The sequence below is a fragment of the Vulpes vulpes genome, chromosome 7, assembly GCF_048418805.1.
Source record: "Vulpes vulpes isolate BD-2025 chromosome 7, VulVul3, whole genome shotgun sequence".
Taxonomy (NCBI): Eukaryota; Metazoa; Chordata; class Mammalia; order Carnivora; family Canidae; genus Vulpes; species Vulpes vulpes.
The window spans coordinates 95,931,918-95,954,677 of NC_132786.1; the positions used below are offsets into that span (position 1 = coordinate 95,931,918).

At 35.3% G+C, this 22,760-nt stretch overlaps 1 protein-coding gene across 1 annotated transcript in view; it reads right to left on the reverse strand.

Annotated features, from left to right (window-relative positions):
- Window positions 1-22,760, reverse strand: part of CRPPA (CDP-L-ribitol pyrophosphorylase A) — a 294,464-nt gene that overhangs the window by 140,083 nt on the left and 131,621 nt on the right. The window contains exon 7 of the mRNA XM_072764452.1: window positions 22,126-22,220. Coding sequence (XP_072620553.1) covers window positions 22,126-22,220 — 95 coding nt within the window. The remainder of the gene's footprint in view (window positions 1-22,125; window positions 22,221-22,760) is intronic.

The following is a 22,760-nucleotide window of genomic DNA, read 5'->3' on the forward strand; positions in this document are numbered from 1 at the left end:
ACAACTTGGAAAAGAAGGTAAAAAAAAAAAAATCCAAAAATAGCCCTACCTAGTAACAATTACCCTTAAACATTAGATAAGCATCATTCCAACAACTCCCTAATAATATATGCAATAAGATGGTAAGACAAAAGGATACTGAAACAAAAGCAGTAATATATTCAAATGAGATGACATGCAGTTTTTTTTTTTTTTTAACTAGTTAGGAAAGAAAACTGAATAAGGTAAACCTGAAGATGCTGCTAAGCTTGAGATCATTTGTCACTCCCAGAGCACTAAGCTTCTAAACTTTAAGAGAAGGTAGCATGAAGAGGATTAAGACACTGGATTTTTAATGGCCTCACATTTCATTTGTCAGTATTTGGTGACCTCCCTCTATAGAGGAAAACAAATAGTACACTTAAACTTTCACCTCAAGCCTTGTTCTTGTCAATCATACTGTTTTTACTCTGACAAGATTTATTAGATTCACATTCTATTCTAGGACTATAATACCCACAATGTAGATGTATGTACATGCCAAAATGCTGACTTTTAACACATAATTTCTCCATTTCTAGTTCTTCATTTTAATTTACTTCTTCATGTGATGAACTTTATCTGCAAGTAGTTTGTTTAGTTGATTTTTTTTTTAAACAAAAAACTCAACATTTTTACATTCCTTGAGATTTTGCTTTTAGACTCAAAGTAGAGCTTGTTTGGGAATAAAAGTTTGGCTCATTCTCTTCCTCATATCTTTGCAATCACTGTTCCACCATTTCCAAGCAATGGATACTTCTACTCCATTTATCGTTCACCTATTCTTCATTCATTATGTTACCTGGTAGACCTCAACATCAGAGTTTTAATGATACATGTAGACATTGTATTTTATTTTTCCCCTATCATCTTTACAACTGCCTGTGTGGCTGGTGGTCATATTCTTGGATTCCACTCGCATTCCCCTCCAAGTTCAATGAAGCTTTGCGCTTCATTGTATTTGGATAGTGAATGTTGTTGAAATGCAAGAGGTCAGACAGAGTATTCTTCTTTTCTGTAAGTTTTGATTTTTTTTTTGGCACCTCAGGTCCCTCTGAAGGGTTATGAGGAAATTTGAAACCCTAATCAAAATCAGCACACACTGATGTGGCAATTGTTATTCCTCAATTTTTCCCACAGATATATACCCATGAGACCTGTCAAAAAATGTTTTCCATTACAAGAAAACTGATGCTAATAAACAGCATCAGTCATTTCAAGAAAATTTTCTTCTAGCTTTCAGAGTAAGCATTATCCATATGTTGGATGCCTTTATTATCATTCACATGTATTCTCTTTTAATTTTTACTTAGAACACACTGTAATTTTCTCAAATTTCCCACTATAATAACCTAGTATCAGTTGTATTCTATTCCTCATCTGCAAAGCACTTCTAAAATAATGTTGCTCATAACTTTGCTTCCTCTGGGAACTGTTTGCTTTTGACCTTCTTGAATTCAAAGTTTTACTGAATTCTACAGAACAAAAAAAAGAGAGAGAAAGACTATTTTGGGGGCAGGGAGAGCCTTAGTGTTTCTTTCTTATTTTAAAAACCTGATTTGCATGTGCTGTGATTATTTTTTAGTATGAATTGTAGAGTTTCCTACTTTTTTTCACAAGTTGCAGAGTTTAAAAAAAAAATGGTGGGCACTGAAAATTTTCCTTGCCTCTGCTCCTATACCAGAAAGATTTAAAGGATTTTCTCTGACTTTTCCCTGGCCTTCATTTCAGCTGGTCAACTTCTTTGCCCTCAGTTAAAATTTGAGAATTATCTGGTTAATCACCACTTGCCCAATAACAAAGTCTTGTAGATCCATGGGTGGGGATTAGAAGACATGATGGGCCAGATCAAGGTTCGGGTAGATTCAGCTACTGTCAAGGGCCACCTTTGTGGCTCAAAAACGAGTCTTCCTGCTATGTCATCAAATGATGGCAGAGGCAGAAGAGCTCATGGGGATCTCTTTAGTAAGAGAACTAACACCTTCATGAAAGCTCCATTCTCATGACCTAATCATCTTCCAAAGGCCCCACCTCCTAATACCACCATACGGGGGTTAGGATTTCAGCATATAAATTGTGTGGGAGAACACATTCAGTCTATAGCACTTGTGTATTACATGTTCTTTAAAAAAAAGGGGGGGGCAGCCCCAGTGGTTCAGCGGTTTAGCACCGCCTGCAGCCAGGGGTGTGATCCTGGAGACCCGGGATCGAGTCCCACATCAGGCTCCCTGCATGGAGCCTGCTTCTACCTCTGCCTGTGTCTCTGTCTCTGTCTCCATGAATAAATAAATAAGTAAAAAATCTTTTAAAAATAATTAATTAATTTTAAAAAAGTATTCACTAAATATCAAGAGTATTTTAAGATTAATTTTCCTAAAATTGAGCTTCATTTTTTCAATTAAGAACATATAAAAACATACAATTATATATACGTGTTTAGATTAAAGCTCAAATTATGAAATTGTCATTAAAGTCCTCCATAATCCACTTATATTCTATTCAAATCCTAACCATCAACTCTACTTATCAACACAAATATTCTTTAAGGCCACTTTCTTCTATTATCACAGGCACTGGACACTTTGTTGCCTGTGATGGCTTCAGCCCACACTGACTTCAATATGTACTTGTTCCCTTATTAGAGCTTTGTTTCTTAAACTTAATTATTAACAGTTATTAAATACAACATTAGCTGCTAGAATGCAATACAGATATATGGAGGCAAATTACCCAGCCAATGTTAACTTCTGTTATTATTAATAAAATATATTTGTTCTACTGTTATTTCATGAATTAAAACTTCAATTAAAAGATACTCATTTCTCAATGAAGGCCTACAAACTAAGACAGAAACATACTCATAGTATTCTTACAAAAAGTACTAAATACTAGTGTCTTCTTATCACCTTCAAAAAACAAAAACACTGCAATTAATTTCCTCCTGAAATTGTCACTCTTAAGAACTGTTTTCAGTTAAGTGTAATTTTTTTTTGTCATACTCCTTTTTTCCCCAACCAGAAAATACTTTCCATGCTTGAGTTAAAAAAACCAAACAAAAATAAAAAACTTAGATTTACCTAAATATAGCAAAGGAGTTTTGGACACCTCTAATAAACAAAGACCACATTAGACAATGCTATTAGGTTGTTTATGCAAATACTCTATGGTATCATCTTATGCTGTCATTCTTAATGTTTCCACACTCCTACACAACAAATGGAACAATCTGCTGGCTAGAACAACAACTTGTTCTCTAAATATTTTGGTTCAAAGAACATTTAAACAAAATTTAAAACAACCTTCCAGTGTGTTCAGTAAAATTAAAGAGGTATACCAAAAAAAAATAAAAAAAAAATTTGGTACTTCCCTTACATCATGACAATTAAGAATTTAGAAAAGATTTACTATTAACTAAATGTGCAACCATCTGCATACTAAAAGTACTATGTAAAGCATGGCTATTAGAAAGGGCAATGGGTTGTCAAAAAATGTTTTCCATTACAAGAAGAGTTAAGGCTTAACTAAAGCTGAAAGACTTTGGTTCAAGTCCAATGAGTCAGAGGTTCAAAAATGTGTTTCTGAAAAGTCAATCTTCTTTTTACAGAACATGTTGGCTGGATCATCTCTGAATCTGATTCCATTAACTTCTCACCTCCCTCCCATCCAAACAACGGCAATAATGTGGGCATAAACAAGCAAATCAGAGCAAGATGCACTTTGCACTCTGCAGACAATAGTTACAATTCTAAATCTCGTGGTTCCCAGGGGCTGGAGGTAGGAGATATGGGACATGTTGGTCTAAGAATACAAAGTTTCAGTCATGCAAGATGAGTAAGTTCTGATGATCTAATGCACAGCATGGTGACCATAATTAACAATATTGCATCATATACCTGAAATTTACTAAGAGGATAGATGGAAAGTTCTGCCAACAGCCAAAAAACAAAAAAAACAAAACAAAACAAAAAAAAAACAATAATTATGTGAAGTGATGGATACGTTAATTAGTTTGATTACGGTGCTCATTTCAAAGTGTACATGTATATCCTAACATATATAGTTTTATATACATATATGTAATTTTTATTTGTCAATTACATCTCAATGAAGCTGAGGAAAAAGTATCTTTCTATACTATAAATCCACACTTTGAAAGGCATCTTCGGCCAACTATAACTGGTGCCAAGTGAAGGCTGAGACTGGCCCATCGATTCATCACTCTGTGGATTTATCAGTGGAGTTGTCTCTGGTCTGTGAGTGTTGTGCCTGGACCCTCAGAGGTTAACAGCCCAGATCCTCTCCTCCATTTTTAGTATCTTCACCCGAGAAGCTCCTTTAACAAGTATTCATTCTTTTCTACTTTTGAAATGCCAAGAAATCTTTACTTCATGGTTATTTTTAGGTTTTTGTGAAGGTTTTCTCCACCTAGCACTGAGCATTTACCATTTTTTAACATTCAGCTTTAAAGTTCTTTTTGTAGTTAAGAGCACGGCCTCTGGAGCCAAGCTCCCTGGCTCTGAATCTAGCTCTGCAACCAGCTTTCTGAGTGACTTTGTGAAATTACTTAAGTCCAGTGTGGCTCAGTTTACTTATCAGTAAATAAATACTTCAGAATTGATAGGTTAATTAAATTAATATATGAGAGTTAAGGATTAACTTTTCCAGAACTTCTTCCCTATAGGTGAGCTTCCGGAGAAGCTTCAGAGGGAAAAAGCTATAGGCCATAGCTTTAAGGCAATAAATCTTAGTGTACTTTTGAGGTGCTAAATGAACCTGATTACCATTCTGCCCTGTTAGGTAAGCTATGGACCTCCAAACATAAACAGTGAGCTGGTACATCAAACCAACAAGCCCTCTACCTCACAAGCTACCACCAAAGACTTAGACCCTAGCCCGATGGATATACCAAAGTCTTGACTTTCTCTTGGTCCTAAATGCTGGACAGGCAGTACAGCACTAGAACCGTGGTTCAGCCATGTCACAATGATGTTTGAGCCCAAAACCTTATCACACCAGGGGAAGAGCTGGCACTCCCTTGCTTATGCAACTTAAAAGCTACACTGCACAAAGATTAGATTCTAACATTAGCCCTTAGGATCCATTTGCAGTGCTACATAATGCAATGGGCATTGCCTTTATTCCTGAGTCCCAGGACTTTCCCCAATAATTACTGTTCTGGAAGTCTAAAGTCTAGTATGCATGCAGTCATGTCATTTACCTGTTTGCTTGAATACATTTAAAGTACTAATAACCATCCCTGCACATAGTGCTATATTTAATGTTTGCTACGTCTGTTCCACTCCTCATTTAACTTCCACTTTTAAATGGCACTTTAACCCATCACCACACCTCTATTACCGCTTCACATTTTATACCTTACATTTGAGGTTTTACCATTTTTAAGAATCGATGCTAAATACTTCAAATAATTATCTTTTTGAAATCACTACATATATATAGTGATCACTACATATATATATACACATACATATGTGTGTGTGTGTGTGTGTGTGTGTGTGTGTATATATATGTTGTGTTAAGAAAACTGAGGCACAGAATTAAATAACCTGCCTGAGATTCAGATTAAGGTCTACTGGATCCTCAGGTCCATATTCTTAACCTGCACAATATAATGGGTGTCAGTTTACCAGGTGACTATTACCTCGTCATGAAAATCACAAGACCTTTACTCAGAGAGAATGGTACTACAGATTCCAAAGTCAGCTCAAGAGAAATACTTCATCTGGATGAAGTCATTTGAGTACTAAGAAGTGTAACTGCTGCCATGCAAAATCTCCTAACTCAGATCATTTTCCAGGGGCCTGGACAGGGAACCAAGTATCTAAGAAAAGTTCTTAAATGCAGATTCTTAGATTCTTATCCTGGAAAACAGTCAAGAGTTTTGAGCCATTGCATTCAATACATGCTGAGGATTTGGTAATGGTAGTAGAAGTGATTACTGTGGTAATATCCCCTTAAAAAAAAATCCATCTTTATACATTCCCCTCTCTCTATTAAAATTCCCTTTGAAGGCCATTATGGTTCAGATGCAAAACTCTAAGGAACAGAATATACAGACCTCAATCCTTACAAACCTGAGCACTACCACAACAAATTCAAGGCTCCCATTTTATCATATAAATTATACATCCAAAGTTGGATATTGTGTCTATAAAAAAGGTGAAGCTACCAAATGCATATCTGCTCAGGCTTGTCTTCCCATAGAGTTTCACTACAGAATGCTATACTTTATAGAACTTATGGACAATTTTGTAATAAATTACTGGCTTTAGCTCATAAATATTTTCTGGCAGGCATATCCTATATTACCCATTTTGTCATTCTGTAAATGACAAAAAATATCTTCAAAGGGTATATGGAGTAATATGACCAATATGACCTCTTTATTTTTTCCTGGTAATGCATAAAACATTTGGAAGTAGAGAACTGGCAAGATGACATAAAGAAATCTTCTGTCTTAATTAAAAATATAAAAAGCAAGAAGAGAGTATCCTATCCATTGATGGATTAGCATTTCATTCATTCAACCAGTAAGTATTCATTGAGGGTTCTGAGCTGGACTCTAGATTGTGCACAGAGATCAGCAATGAACTACACAAAGTTTCTGTCCTTGAGGAGCTTACATCATACAGGGAAGATGAAACCAAATTTAGACTTATGTTTCTCCTATTTCAATATGTTTAAGAATCCCCAGGAATCTTGTTAAAAATACAGACTTTTATTCCATTAGATGTATGTTGGGGATAGAGAATCTGCATTTCCAACAAGATTCCTGCTGAGTTTGCTAAAACTGGTTCAGGGAATCCACTTGGAAGTGGCAAGAAGTCGGAGGATTTAAACCCACTTTAAAGGCCCACTGTCATTTTCAGTAGATATATTTACTCAAGAATGTGCTTCCATCTAGCTAGCGATCAGAAGACAATTTTAACTTTATTCTACTGAATAAAATTTAACTTAAAGTTAAATTTTAACTTAAATAAAAATTTAATTTTGATTTTACTGAAGCCATGCCTTTCCGTATCATCTACAATAAATTACCCATATATTGATTAAATCTATCAATATGGAAAATATACATGAGTAAAATTAAAGAATTACTTCAACTGGTATTTTTCCAAATTCTTAACCAAATTTATAGCATCTAATTTACTTTTACAAAATTTAACTTTTTCTAAGTAATACAGACACTGCCCAAACACATACAGAAGTATAATTAGAGCCCATTTTCTATATAATTAGGCACCAATGAAGTATGTACAAGTTATATTCTAGTCAAAATACCATAGATTTAAATAGAACCAACACCAACAAGTTTTAAATCAGTTTTATAGATAATTAAAATAGTCTACTAAAGACTATAGTTCATTACATTTAGCTATACATTCATTAGAAATTACAAATACAATATATATGGCTTTACTCCCAAACCACTGCAAAATTTGAGCATTTATGAAACGTAACACGTTGTATTAGCAGTTTGTAACTCTGGGCAACTTTGTTCCCAGAGGAAAGTCAGCAATGTCAGGACACATTTTCAGTTGTCACATTTGGGATAGGAAACTACTACTGGCACCTAGTGGATAGAGGACAGGGATGCCAACAAATATTCTACGATGCACACTACCAGCCAACCTCTAAGATAAAAAATTATCTATACAGTAAGTCAAAAGCTTAGCTATTGCAAAAGCCTGCATTAGATGGAGAGTTTTAGTTTTGGGTATTCAGCATTTATTTGTGAATCAATAACTGATACCAAAAGCAGTAATATTCTAGCAACTTTAAAGCTTTACTATGGTCATTCTTTCTACAAGGGAAATACTAAAATTGCTTTATATCAAGCATTTTAATATTTTTATCATAGCAAAAATGTGACAAGTCTATAACCAAAATGAGTAGATAAGAGGAAGTATATATTAAAAATCAGATTTTCAACTCAGTAAACTCTATATCTTGCTTTTATACTGTCTTTAATTTTAAATTAGATAGGAAATACACCATAAGAAACCGTTATCAGCTACAATCATGTATGAGCAGCTTAGTGATTTCACATGTTGTTCTATCACAGAGGACTACCCACTAGATTAATTTTCAGGGAATATTTAATACTATACCAACACTTGTACAATCCAAATGTTACCACTGTAATTGTTCAAATCCTACATAGTAAGCAAAAAAAAAAAAAAAGTATTTTCCTCCCTAGCAAGAAATATAATCCCATATTCATGCAGAAAATATAATTTCCATCTCATACAATTTTTCATTACAAATTGTATATTAGTAAGCTACTGATTATACATTATTTAGTGTATAAGTTCAAAATGCTTTTGTAATATTAAAGACAAATTTTAGGCAAAAGTAACTAAAATACTATTATGTAGCTTATTTCAGAAGGATGTGAACACTTCAGGGTATTTTTTAAGCTGTTGTCCAGAAAATAAAGGTAGATTTGTAACTTGATATAGAATCCTATTTTAGATTCTAAAAAACAAACCTTCAAGTGTTGCTTATGGACCTATTTCTTCACCCCATTTCAGAGTCCCCTCTGCATAGTTCATTTCTTTATCACACACCCACTTTCTCTCCTTTCCTGACGGAAGGTCACTGGACACCAACTTCAACTTCATCACTCTTGCTGATTCCATTTCATTTCATCTCTCCAACATCTGCTCTTTGCCCTTCCCTTCCCTTCTTTTGTGAAAATAGTTTTCTTCTGGCTGGGAAATCAATTAGAACTTCTTGGGTTTACTTTGTGTTTTAAGCTCCTCTCAACAGTTCACATGATTGATGGATTCTCAGCAGCTACCTCTTTATCTCCAGAAATATATTTGGCTGACATCCAGGTGGAGAGGTTTTCCAGAAGCTTGCTTGTTCATCATCCTATCACCATTAACTGCATTGATGTACACGGACTCTCACCATATATACAGTCTGGTGCAAGGATCAGTGATAAAAGAAATGGTGAAAGAGATGGATATAAGATTATAACAATAAAAGACAGAACATGCACAATGACACCACTGCTGATGAGTAGTTTAGGTAGTCCAAGAACCAGAAAAATGGGGACAACTTCATGAAAAGAGTAATATTAAACCGAGCATCAAATGAAATCTAAAGCTGCCTAGTAGAGGTGGAAATATAATTAAACAGAATGATGAATGAAAAAGGGAAAACTACAGAATTTTAAGAAATGAGCAAGATATGTTTGACTATGAAAAAAAACATAGCAAGTCAAAGGTTCAGTATAGACTGTGAAAGAGATCAAATAACTGGTCAAGCTGTGTAGACTTTGACTCACAAGCAGCAAACAGTCACTGAAAGGATAGAATATCAATCTAAGAGAAAAAGAGATTTGAACTTAAGCAGGCAAGTACTTCCAGGCTTTGGCAACAAGATGCCATGGATAGTTTATTGGGACCACAAGCTCAAATGGATATATTCGGTTCAGTTTCCCTGGAACAACAAAAACCCTGGAGCTATTATTTAGCTAAAGCCACCAGAACAATAGAATAAACTACTTTATAGTGTTAAAAAATAGAGTTATACTGTATGCAAATAGTTGAAAGAAAATACATCTCCAAACTCATTTGTGGAGACACAATAATTTAAAGTATAAAATGATATTTTAAAAACATGTACCCTATATTTGGAACCAAAAAAATCAATAAAGTGAAGTGAAATCACAGTAAATAAACCCAAAAACTAGATCTCACTTTAATTAGTATAAGACAACTAGTCAATATATATTCATCAAAATCTACTGATGAAGGATGGAAATTATAACCTACCCTCCAAACAGAACCTCTTTTCAGCTTTTAAAAAGACTTTCCTCCCAAACATGTTTACCATGTATGTATGTAAAATCAATTAATTTCCTGAATAAGAGCTGATTGTTACAAATATATGTCCCAAAGTAAATGCTGAGTGTATTCTTTAGGTTTGTTTTTAACTCAGGGTAACAGTTGTCTAGAACTTGTGAACAATGACCTCATTCTTAAGTGGACAAGAATGCAGAAAAGCATTTTTCCAAATTAACCATCTGGTTCCTCGGGAAAGGGTAATATTTCATTATGTGCCTGTGACTCAAAAACACACAGATAGAAAAGACATAGATATGTATATAAAGTACACAAAGTGGTATTTAAGGAGGATCATACTTAGTCCCTCATTAATAATCACTCTGAAACTATGACAAGCAGTTGTAATTATACACTGTTAATTTTATTAAATACAGCATGAATATAATTAATACCATCCCAAGAAACTAGGTGGTCCAATAATTTTGAACATTTTTTTTTTTTTTACCTCTGGAAAACTGATCAGGAAATCTGGCTAACATCCCAAATAAACTCAAAGAAATTAACTGGATGGTCTTCAACGAGTTTCTGTAGTCTTGTATATACACCAAAACCACATACTCTAAATAAATTAATTGTGTTGGTATTGTTCAGAGGCCCCATAACAGTGTTTACAATGTTATTTCACTGTACTTCACTGTGTTCAACTTCAAAAAATGAAAAAATCCTTTATCTTTAAAGCAAAATATGTGTCAAAATCAGGATAAAATAACCCCATTTTGAATGAGTCTTACCATGTTCCAATGACTTAATTTGTTCTGTTTCTTTCATTTCTGCTCTCCTTATTTCATTTGCTATTTTTGATGTTTTGTTTAACTAGTATGTCATACACTGGATCTAGTTAGGTCTTTAAGAAAAAGCACAGATCCATATACTCAGTGGACACAACTTTGAGGGCATCAGTCAAAATAAACTAGGTATCACAGATAGCCTCAACAAAGCCAAAGTATGCCCTACACTCAGGAAAACAAATGTGGCTCAGTTATATCCTGTTGGTCATTGGTGGTTACACAGAACAATAATCAAATTATGTGCTCCAGGAAACAGGAAGGAATAGATAAGCAAATACACGAAAATCCTCTATAGCCCCTTTTTGTTGCAAATATAAGATAATCGTTCTTTAAGAACTTCATTTCTTTTATTATATGAATGAAAAATGGGTTAAAAAGACCCATGCATGTAGGAGTAAATGTGATGTAAGGAAACATTAAATACTACATATAATCTTCTACTGCGTTTTACTTTAAGAAGAAAAAGCTAACATAATCTTTTTATAAATATAACTGATTTTTGTCATTTCTGGCTCAAGTTTTCTATCAGTTCATTTTGCTCTTAGGACAAAATATAAGTAATAATAACAGCAGCACTAGTAGTAGTAGTAGTAGTAGTAGTAGTAGTAGTAGTAGTAGTAACCTTCATAGAGCCTGTCCCCATGTCACAACACTTCACCTCTACTTCAATCACAGGAGTCTTATTTGAGCCCACTCAACAAAGCTCTTTGAATGCCTTTTACACACTATTCCTCCCAGTTTTCTTTCTGCTAACTCCTGATTACACTTACAAGGTTTAACTAAATGTTTTGTTTTTTTTTTATCCACGAATTACTATATTCAACTTTAAAAGTTACATGACAAGACATCTACAGGCTTGATAGAAGCATGAACTCTTCTCACTGTAGCATTCCAGCTGTTCCCTCTTTAAATCTCAAGCCGAATTCATAGGTTTCAGGATGATTTGAAGGTTATTTAGGTAATTTGGTGGGGACAGGTGACTTGGGGACCCTACCCTTCCGCCATCGTGCCCCGCCTCCTCAATGTCCTATCTTCTAAGAGATTCTAGCTCACTAACCTCCTTCTGCAACCTAACTGATTTTCTGGGACTTTCTCACACATTAGCATACTTTACTTTTTGCTTAGAATAGTTATCACCATTTGTAACTAAACATCTTTTTGTATTCACTTACTGTGTTATCCCCCACTGGACAGTATGTTCCAGATAACCCTTGAAGAAACCATACTTGTTTAGTTCAACTCTCTATATCCAGTGACTCAACCTTGACACTCATGTATTATTTAGTAAGTAAATTAGGTGATTAAAGACTAATGAAGAATCCATATCTTCTACTTATACATCCCTTACTACTTAGCACAGTATATACATCATTAACTATTATCATCATTTGTTGAGCTAGAAAACAAGAAGAGACTCTTCCATTACTGTCTCATGTATATCTGGAGAGTTCTATCTTTAAAGTAGGTATGGTCTATGAAATACTTCAGACTCCTTAAGAGATCAAAGAAGGAATGTAATAAGCCTGATAATAAAGCTTTCAAATTCAAGTATGAGTGAAATGTTCATGTGTATGGAGGGTGGGAAGGGTGTGTCCCTTACTTAGTTCTTTATTTTACTTTGTAATCAACCTCTTTCATGTATTTGGTGTGCATCATTAGAGTTTAGATATTCAGTTCACCCCCTTAAGTGTGTTTCAAAATACTGATAACTACACCAAGCATATTCAATATCTTCCCATAGTCTCAATGAGAATCATTTTTTTCTTTTCATGCCAATAAAACAATCTTCCCATCGTGTACTGAGCAGCTCTACACCTGCATTGCTCTGCTCAATAGGTGTCTGGATTTCAATATTGGTGACTTCAGCCATTTTGTGTGTTATTTTCAAAGTGAGACAAAAGCTCTGAGAGGTAATAAATAAATTAGAAAATGTGGTGTTTTGTGTTTCTAAGTTATGGACTGAACAATGACAAGATAGATTTGCCTTTTCGGGGCAGAAAAATATATAAAACTAAGTAATTTCTTACCCAAGGGGACTTCTTCCTGACTTTAAGTATAAACTCTGTTAAACATCTGCTGTTTGGTTCTTTTACCTTTTCTTAGAAGAATATTAAGTACAAACCATAATGAATCAATTAGCACCTGCACTCATTAGTTGTATGATCTCAGGCCAACCATTAAACCACAGAGTTTTTCTATTTCTATTTATAAAATAAAGGGGGTAGATTATTTTAAAGAATTAAGGTACAGGACAGCCCGGGTGGCTCAGCGGTTTAGCACCGCCTTCAGCCCAGGGCGTGATCCTGGAGGCCCGGGATCGAGTCCCACATCAGGCTCCCTGCATAGAGCCTGCTTCTCCCTCTGCCTGTGTCTCTATGCCTCTCTCTCTCTCTGTGTGTCTCTCATTAATAAAAAATAAAATAAAATCTTAAAAAAAAAGAAGTAAGGTACATAGTACAGTCTCTGGCACATAAAAGGCACTCTAATTATGTAGTGTTGTGGCTGTTTGAGAGAAAACATTTTGCTAAGTCTTTCTGTCGATTAACAGTTTTTAGGCAAATTTAGAAGCCAGGATAGATTTTGCATGTATGAATCACATCTTCCAAGTCAACCAAGATTCTATAAAATTACAGGACACACAAAGTTAATTTTTTAATTCTACATTAATCCTTAGATTTAAATTAAGAGGTTCTTAAGAAAAAGTGGTACTTTTTTTTTTAAGATTTATTTATCTATTTGAGATAGCGTGCACTAGCAGGAAGGGCAGAGGGAGAGAGAAGCTCAAGCAAACTGCATCCTGAGCATGGAGCCTGACCTAGGTTGTGATCTCACTACCTGTGAGCTCATGACCTCACACTTAAAAGACTGCCACCCAGGCACCCCATCAGTGGACTTCTCTTTTTTGAACATTAGCATTTATTTTATAAATGATATCCATAACTTCAAATCAAGCCTAATTCTTTAAAGTTCTAAAGTTATCATGTATGTTTATAGATCAATTAGATACTTAAAATTCAGAGAGAAATTTAAGTGCTTAAAAATTAGAAATATCAAGCAGAGCGCATATAAAGAATAAAAGGAAAAAGATTCTCAGAAGATACTTGTTTTAATCTTCAAGTCACTGTAGATCTCTCCATAGAAATAGTAAAAGAAAAAAATTTCAAAACCAAAATCTGTAGATATTATCATCAGAATGCCATTATTAGTGGGTAGGGATAAACTGCCAGCAACTATAAAGACCTCCATCATTTAAGATACTGTACAGTCCAAACTGGAGGGGAAAAAAGGAGTCCAAAGAAAGTAGTACAAAATTATCATCAGGTACTCTCTGGATAGGTCAGCAGGCCATTCTGGAAAGAACAGAAAAAACTGAAAGAGGCCTTCCAACTCAAAGTTGAAAACAAATGAGGCACATGAAGGTTTTTACTCTGCTGGGGATTAGTAGGAGTCTGGGCCCAAACTAAGAAAGCATCTTCTAAGTCAAAGCATCCACCAGAGAAGTCTAAATTGATAGAGATGAATTAGGAGTTTTAGAGAAGATCCAGGTAAAGGAGAAAGGTAGCAGAGATGAAAGCTTAGAAAGAGCATGGCCATATCTTCCATCCTCTCCTAAATAAGTGAATAAGAAGCACATGACATTAAGCTTTAAAAATTATTGACTCACCCTTTTCTCCTAAAAATCATATTTAAAAAAACAACAACAACAACAACACTCTTACTTAAAAAGTAGCAACAAGGGAAGACCTCAAATCTTGTAAGAAATAAAAGAATAGGATGTCCAGGTGGCTTAGTCAGTTAAGTACCCAACTCTTGATTTCAGCTCAAGTCATGATCTCAGAGATTATGAGGCATAGCCCCACATCAGGCCCTGCACTGACCATAGGACCTGCTTAAGATTCTCTCTCTCTACCTCTGCCCCTCCAACCCCATCCCCTAGCTCTTGTGGGCATGCACACTCAAACAAATAGCCAAATAATGCCCCTACAGGCAATACACACGCGCACATATGAAAGACACTCACAAAACAAGTGAAAGATGCAATTCCAACGTTTATTTAAAAAAAAAAAAAAACAGTAGTTTATTCATGAGAGGCATACAGAGAGAGGCAAGACATAGTTAGAGGAAGAAGCAGATCCCCTGTGGAGAGCCTGATGTGGAACTCAATCCCAGGACCCTGGGATCATGACCTGAGCCAAAGGCAAACACCCAACCACTGAGCCACCCAGGTGCCCCACTAACCCAACATTTAATAATAAGCTAAAACAAAATTAAAGAACTATACAAGTCAGACTCAGAATATAAATCAGAAACAAGGTGATTAGAACAAGAAATTAGGAAAATGAGAAAATGTTTCAGAAATGAAGGGTAAATTAGGAAGAATAGCAAAGAAAGTAAGTATCACAGATAATACCTGAAGAGAAGTATATAATCTGAAACATGAAAAGCTTAAATTAAAAAAAATTATAAAAAATAAATTTTTTTAAACCAAGAGAAAGTAATACCTATAAGGATGGGCAAACAGGGATCCCTGGGTGGCGCAGCGGTTTGGCGCCTGCCTTTGGCCCAGGGCGCGATCCTGGAGACCCAGGATCGAATCCCACATCAGGCTCCCGGTGCATGGAGCCTGCTTCTCCCTCCGCCTGTGTCTCTGCCTCTCTCTCTCTCTCTCTGTGACTATCATAAATAAATAAAAAAAATTAAAAAAAAGGATGGGCAAACAAATAGGAATATTGTTCAAAGAAAACTAAAGCAATGGAATGGAAAAATAAACAATAATGCCATGACAATTTCATGAAATAAAAAGATGTGAAATTATACTATAAAGGAACACATTGTGTACATAGGAATATTAACCCAAAAGGGCCAACACTAAGAAAATCTAGTACAACTGGACTTTTAAAGAAAAAAATTTCACTCAGTACCCAGGTAAAGAGACCAGATTTTAACCACACTTCATCCAAACACCTCACGAAATTAAGACAATCCAGTCATATTTAAGATGTTCAAGAAGAAAGGTTTGAACCAGTGTTTTCACTGAGTCAAAATCAAACTTGTACATTTTTAGCCACAGAATAATTTTATTCACATGCAAGAACTTAGAATAATGTGCCAAGGAACCCTCCCACCTGGGAAATCTCCTGGAACATTAGTTTCAGAGAAACAAAATGACCTGCAAAATATCAACATAAGTCTTCTTAAAATTAAAGAACCATTTACTTACAGATCCTAAGAATAAATGATTGTTTTGAGGGAAACAATATAGTATGTAATCACATATGAATGAGAGAGAATATAAAAAAGGTTTGCTGCCATTTTATAGATGTTACCTGATAGTTAATGAAACGACACTGAAGGCAGAGGTAGGAGGAAGATGACACTAGTTATTTTCCATACTGCCCAGAAGACAAACCCAGTAGACAAGAGCCAAAAGACTTTAAATTAATATTAATAAACAGGTAATTCACAAGAATACTTATATAGTCATCAAGGGAGGACAGGAGAAAAATCTTTATAAATGCAAAACAATATCCATTATACAGACACTGATAAACAGTGTAAGGAACAAACCATAAACTTCTAAAAACTAGTTACCCAGAGAAGAGGGAGGCAATAGGGTACAGAAGACAGAGACAAAAGTTAGAATTTTTCTAGTATAATTTGCTTTGTAGATTTGATTTTGATAAAAGTTCATATAAAATTATAAAACAAATTCCTTTTAAAAAAGCAATATCTAAAAAATAAGTCAAATGATTTTGTGTATCTAGATAGTGCCATTATCAGTTAGAAGTACTATTCCAAATGACTGGAAAATACATTTGATTGTACATCATCAATAGGATATACCCTAGAGACAGTAGAGGAAAGAATACCTTACAGTATTTTCAGGAATCAATTACAATGAAATAAAGCAAATGTGTTATTTTGGAATTATGTAAAAAAAATTCTAAGTTTCACCACTAGAGACAGGTGACAGAGATAAAACATTTTTAAAAAATCCTGCAACCCCAATTCTAATATCAATTGGAAACATCAATAAGAATTCAGGATGTGTTTTATTTTTAACAAATGCAGGAAACTGTGTTTCCAACCTCTGTTCAACAAACTAAAAACTGGAAACAATGACTAGTTTAGCAGCAGCCATCCAGAGAACTGGTTGGTTCCAGGTATGGTCAGGAAATGAGTCGAGAGGTCAAGATGAATATAGAATATCATGTCACACCAGAGAGCAGGAAAGTTATCAGACTATTAGCATAATGAGAAAAGGATTCAAGCTAACTTGAAGAGGCTTCTTACATCGGTCAAAACTGGACCATTTGAGTATTAGTAAAACTATGATTGCTATGGATTGAATCATATCAAATATATTTTAAAACCATGACTCTATCTATAACCTTTAAGAAACCCCATTGATACCCTCTAGAGCAGAAAACACAATTCCACATTCTTGAATTTTACTTTGTATCATTTTGCAACTTTTATTTAATAATGGCTCTAGCCACTGAAATACAAAAGACCAGATTTACATACTTCCTGGGAGAAGTACATATCAGCTATGAAAAAAATCATCTTTTTTTTTTCAGTCCAAATCTGAACAAACCTCTGTATCTTACTATTAATTTCCAAGATATATAGGAGACCAGCAGACTTGTTAAGTGAAACCACAAGGTTGTAATGAGTAAAACCCACACTCTGGGCATTTCTAAAGGACAATTTACTCCATTTAAAATTTTAAAAAAAGAGAGAGATAAAAAATGTAGATTAAAAAACAGACATACAAACTCATGATTATTTGCGGACAATTTTGAAAGAGAATGAAAAGTACACTGAAAGATACAATGTTTCAAACAAACGGGAAACAAAGAATATACAGCAGGACTGGAGAAAAGTGAACAACTGCTGGACATCTGAAGATACTAAGTATATTGTGGAGTGTAATTATTATTATTATTACAGTTTAAAAGACAAACTTTTTTGTGCATTTACATATTGAGGTATTTATAGATGAAGTAATAGGATATCTAAAATTTTCTTCAGAATGATGAGGGGTAATTGAGAGGCTGTTGGTTTTGGATAGTTAGCTCCTTTAGTCTATCACTGATTTGAGAACTATTCGAATATTTCTGATCAACTCCATCATTTGTCATATAGATTACCTGATAAACTCAAGTACTAAGGACTAGTTTTCATATAAATTAGTTTGTGCCTCCAGTGATTTAACTAAAAAATTATAGTGTGGTTGGATAATGACTGCTAATAGAGAAGAATCAGACTTCACATATCACAAGAAGCTAGGATGGCCATCGGGATGTGTACTTTCTAACTTAGTAACAAATACATGTTTGCGGCAGACAACTTCTAAAAGAGACCCACCAACAATTTTACCACCTCTTAGTATTTACAATCTCACATAATCCCCTCCTCTTGCATCTGGTTTGGATATATTGACTTGCTTTGAATGAAGAGAATAAGACACAAGCAATGGGATGTTACTTATAAAATCAAATTACAAAAAGAAAACTGTGCCTTCAGTCCTGAATGCCATGCTGTGAGGCAGCTCAGTGAATAAATCCACATAGAAAGGTTTGCCAACAACTACTTGCATAAATTCGGGAGCAGATCCATTTGCACTTGGATGATTCAGGTGAGACTGTGGCCTTACCTACAGAGAACAGCTTGACTATAATCAAATTATAGACCGTGAATCAAAGCCAACTGGCTGTCCTGTGCCTAGACTTCCGTCTCACAAAACTGTGACATGGTGAATTTTTATTATTTAAGGTCACTAACTTGGGGATAATTAGCTGTGCAGAATGCATAGAGCAATACAAAATACAATGCTCAAGTTAGTAATAACAAGTCATCGTCATTTATCCATTAGTTTATATAACATTCAATAAATCTCCCTCACATATCAAGACTGCAGTAAGCTCTGGGAAGACTTCAGATCCCTCAGTTGAGAGATATTAAGATAAAACTCAAGTGTTTTGGAATTTTATTTGCTTCGGGGGTGTGATAGAAAATAGGTGAAAGATTACACCAGGTTTAGGTAACTAGGCAAACCATATACTTGTCAGAGGCTGAAACCTTAGCAGATGGAGGACAACTGCTTCCAACAAGAATTTGTGAAATGTGGAGTATTACCAACACTTAAGTTTGAGGATCTGAGAAACTTCTAATTGAATTTATAATTCTGAAACACAAGCTAGTGAATAATTAGACACACAGGGCTAGAGAATAATTTTATCTCTAGCGAGTAGATGATATGTGAAGCAATCAGCACAGCTTCCCAGAGAAAACCATTCACCTATGTAGAGAATCCTAAAAAGTATGAACAGTATCCCATACACAAAAATAAGAGGAAGCCACAAACAAAAAAGGAGCTTAAGAAAAACAAGATGTTACAAAATGGGATGAGATTCCTTCTGGAAGAAAGCATTAGACAAAAGGGTCAAATGCTACCCTCCATCAATGTAAGGACTGGTAAGTGTCTTGTGGATTGCTCAAAGGGTCACTGAGGACCTTGCTGAGAGCAGTTCCTGCAGAAGGTGGGGCTGGAAATCAGGCTGCAATGAAATGAGGAATGAGCAGTTAAACTATTCTAATCAAGGCTGGCTTCTGGGTAACTTGAGTTAAGAGGAGCTATGTTTTGTTTCAATTAATGGAAGGAACGTGAAGACACTAGGATGTTCATGGCAATGGGCGAAGTGGAGGGAGGGGAATCAGAAGAGCAAACGATCTTAAGAGCATGGCCACAGATGCAGGACTCTTCAGAGGCCCGGTGCCAAGAAGACAAGGATGTTGCCATGTGGGAGTGTGTAATTATGCTCCAGAGACAAGACCGTGTCTAACAACAGGGGTAAAGATAGTGGGATTGGACTAGCATTTCTCAAATGAAGGGAAATTTTGCCCCATCTAGGCAAACAACATCTAGGCAACATTTACTAATAACTAGAGATGTTTTGGTTGCTACAATGAGAGGCATCTGATGAGTTTTGGCCAAAGATACTGCTAAACAGTGTACAGTGCACAAGATAGACTCTCACAACAAAGAATTATCTAGCTCAAAATGCCAACAGTGAGGTTAGAAAACTGGGGTTCAATATTTGAGGAAAGTGCAGAAGGTTTAGAATAGTCATAGAGGAGGACTGGAGACTTGACTATACAAGAGAATAAGACACAAGTGGAGACCAGTATTTTTTAATGGCAACAATCTGCACTGCTGTATAATTTTCTCCGGTGGTATTGAGTCAAGGCTTAGAGAAGTGAAAACTTAGACTAATACATGGATGGAATTTTAACCAAAGGTGTACATTTGAAGGACAAGGGAATTGAGGATATTGGTAGAAGATCTATGATCCAAAGAAGGGCTAGAACATGGTATTGAAACTAGGCAAGGAAGGGTATGAAGCAAAATGTAGCTGAAAGAAAGGAAGAATATGGGGGCCCTGGAGTTTCCTATAAAATTCAAATATGCGCAAGAGTAACTTAGCAAAAGATATGGATTGACAAAACACTGTGGTCAGAACTTAAGGAATAGCCTTAGTACTTATTTTTTCAGCACAGTTAAGATGATAGCAATATATGAAGACTGGACCTGATGGGGAGGTAGATGAAGGTCATTGGATTGGAAATGAAAAGGATAAGGATCTGAGAGGCCAAACTGATGAATAAATCACACAAGGCCAGCAATGTACCATTGTGTGTATCCCCATTTCATGTCGCTTCATTGCTAAACAGATACAGGAAAAAAAAGAATAAGTATTGTAATCATTGTAATCGAAAGAACTTACACAGGGTCTAATACTAGAAAAACCAATAAATGAATTAGTCACATGGAATACAATAGCTGGATACTCAATAAGAGCATAAAATCCCAGCTCTCTAAACTTAAGGTTGATCAATGACCAGAGTTCCACTAATATTCTTTCAGTGTCTCATCTCAGTGACTTCTGCATTGACTAGATAAAGAGTAAATGAGAACCTCGCACAGGGCTGTCTGCTCAGTGAGGACACTGCTTCTCCCTCTCCTCCCTGCTCATCTTCTATCTTTATTATCTCTAATAAATAATTTTTTAAAAAAACAGATTACTCAACAGCAAGACTATTTCTGAGGTAAAAGGGTGCTTCAATGTGTCAGACAATGGAAAGTTATCAATAATTAAATATTCTGCAAGATGCAGCAGTGAAATTGGGGAAAGGAATTTAGGAACAGATTCTTCACAGGTTAACATGAGGTAAAAAGCAGAGCAAGGTGATAAAATTTCCAAAGATGAAGGGAGAATGTTCAGAAAGCCAATGAAGAGAAGCAACACAGGAAAGTAGATTGCAGTACAACCTTTCTATCTAAGAGATAGCCGATATGGTGCTCATTTTCTTTCAGCTTTGCGTTGGTGCTCCAAGTGCTACTGGTAGAATTTGGCACTGAGTGCCATTAATAACACCTGGAGGAGCTGGCTAAAAATCTGGATTCTAGAACTAATATCAGACTACTATTAACAAGGTTTTTACATATTCCAGGGCTCTATGCTCTTAACATTTGGTATATCTATTCAGGACTAAAGTTTGGGAACTAGTAGTATTCATTACTTAATACACTTTTTCTCATCATCAAATTTAATTATTATAGTTCATTTTCACCAAAAATTTACAGGCCAGATGCTTTCCTAAGTACTTTAAATTTTAGTCAAATTTAGGGCAGCCCAGGTGGCTCAGCGGTTTGGCGCCGCCTTCAGCCCAGGACATGATCCTGGAGTCCCAGGATTAAGTCCCACGTCGGGCTCCCTGCATGGAGCCTGCTTCTCCCTCTGCCTGTGTCTCTGCCTCTCTGTGTGTGTGTGTCTCTCATGAATAAATAAATAAAATCTTTTAAAAAAATTTTTAGTCAAATTTAAACTTTAAATTCAACCTTTAAAGTTATTTTATTCAACTCTCTTAATGACTTTACAAAGCAGATGTTATTGGCATTTTCAATTTAAGATAAGGAAGTTAGGCAATAAAGCTTACATCTGAGTACAGACAGTCCTAACAGGGTCCATTTCCCTTCTAAGTGTGCCATCATGTTAAAATTAACTAAAATGAACTTTTTACTTTGGCTTTTAATTATAATTTGATCATGTATATTGTTAAAAGATCATCACATGTTTACCATAAGCCCAGATAGATGGTTATACATTTTAATTGAAACAGGGAAATTACTTAGGGTTAAATCATTTTGTCAAACAAAACATTTCAAGACAAAAAGTTGTCATAGAAGTAAATAATGGAAGTAATTAGTGGTAAAAGTTACAAATAGTTCCTATGGACCTCCTCACACTTAATATTACTTCTTTCATTTCCTTATCCCGATTAGGTACAAATTTAAGAAGTTCATCAGCTCAAAAACAGAGAACAAAGGGAACTCAACTCTTATATGTCATGAAACTCAATCTTTGAATACTTACATTTAGTTCATTTTTTAGTATTTCTTCAAGATGATGTCCCACATGATTCTCCTCTTTTGTGTCCATAACTATGCAAATGTGTTGTGAAATTCTTTCTGAGATAAAAAGGAAAAAAATATTGTTTCAAAGAGAAATTTAGAACAAAGCCCTAGCATTCTAAGACTGAGGCTTACCTGCTGTTCGTAAATGTTGAACTACAAAGGTTTTACTTTCAGGCCAGTGAAATAACTTGGAATTCACACTGGTAAGTCCTTCACTTGTTATTACCCAAATCAAAAAAGGTATGTATTCAACCCTGTGTAGGTGGCTAACCAGAACGTTGTGTAAGCAACAGAAATAAGCTATCTTAGGATACATTTGAAAAGGACTAACTGAAAGTAACAGCTATTTGGCTTGACAATTCAATCCTCCTACATTCACCAGGGGTCTCCTAGAATCTGATAAAATTCCATCTCTCACTCAGATCCCCTCTTCAGGCTAGAAAGTTTAACCTGTGTGCAGCTCATGGTGCCACCTAGTACCCTGGGTGAGTATAGCAGTTTCCTTGGCTTTCTTCTCAATTTGGTCAATTGAATACAATTAAGTTCCTGCCTGTTTAAATGTTACCACAAGTGAAAAGAGCTAAACCAATTTTC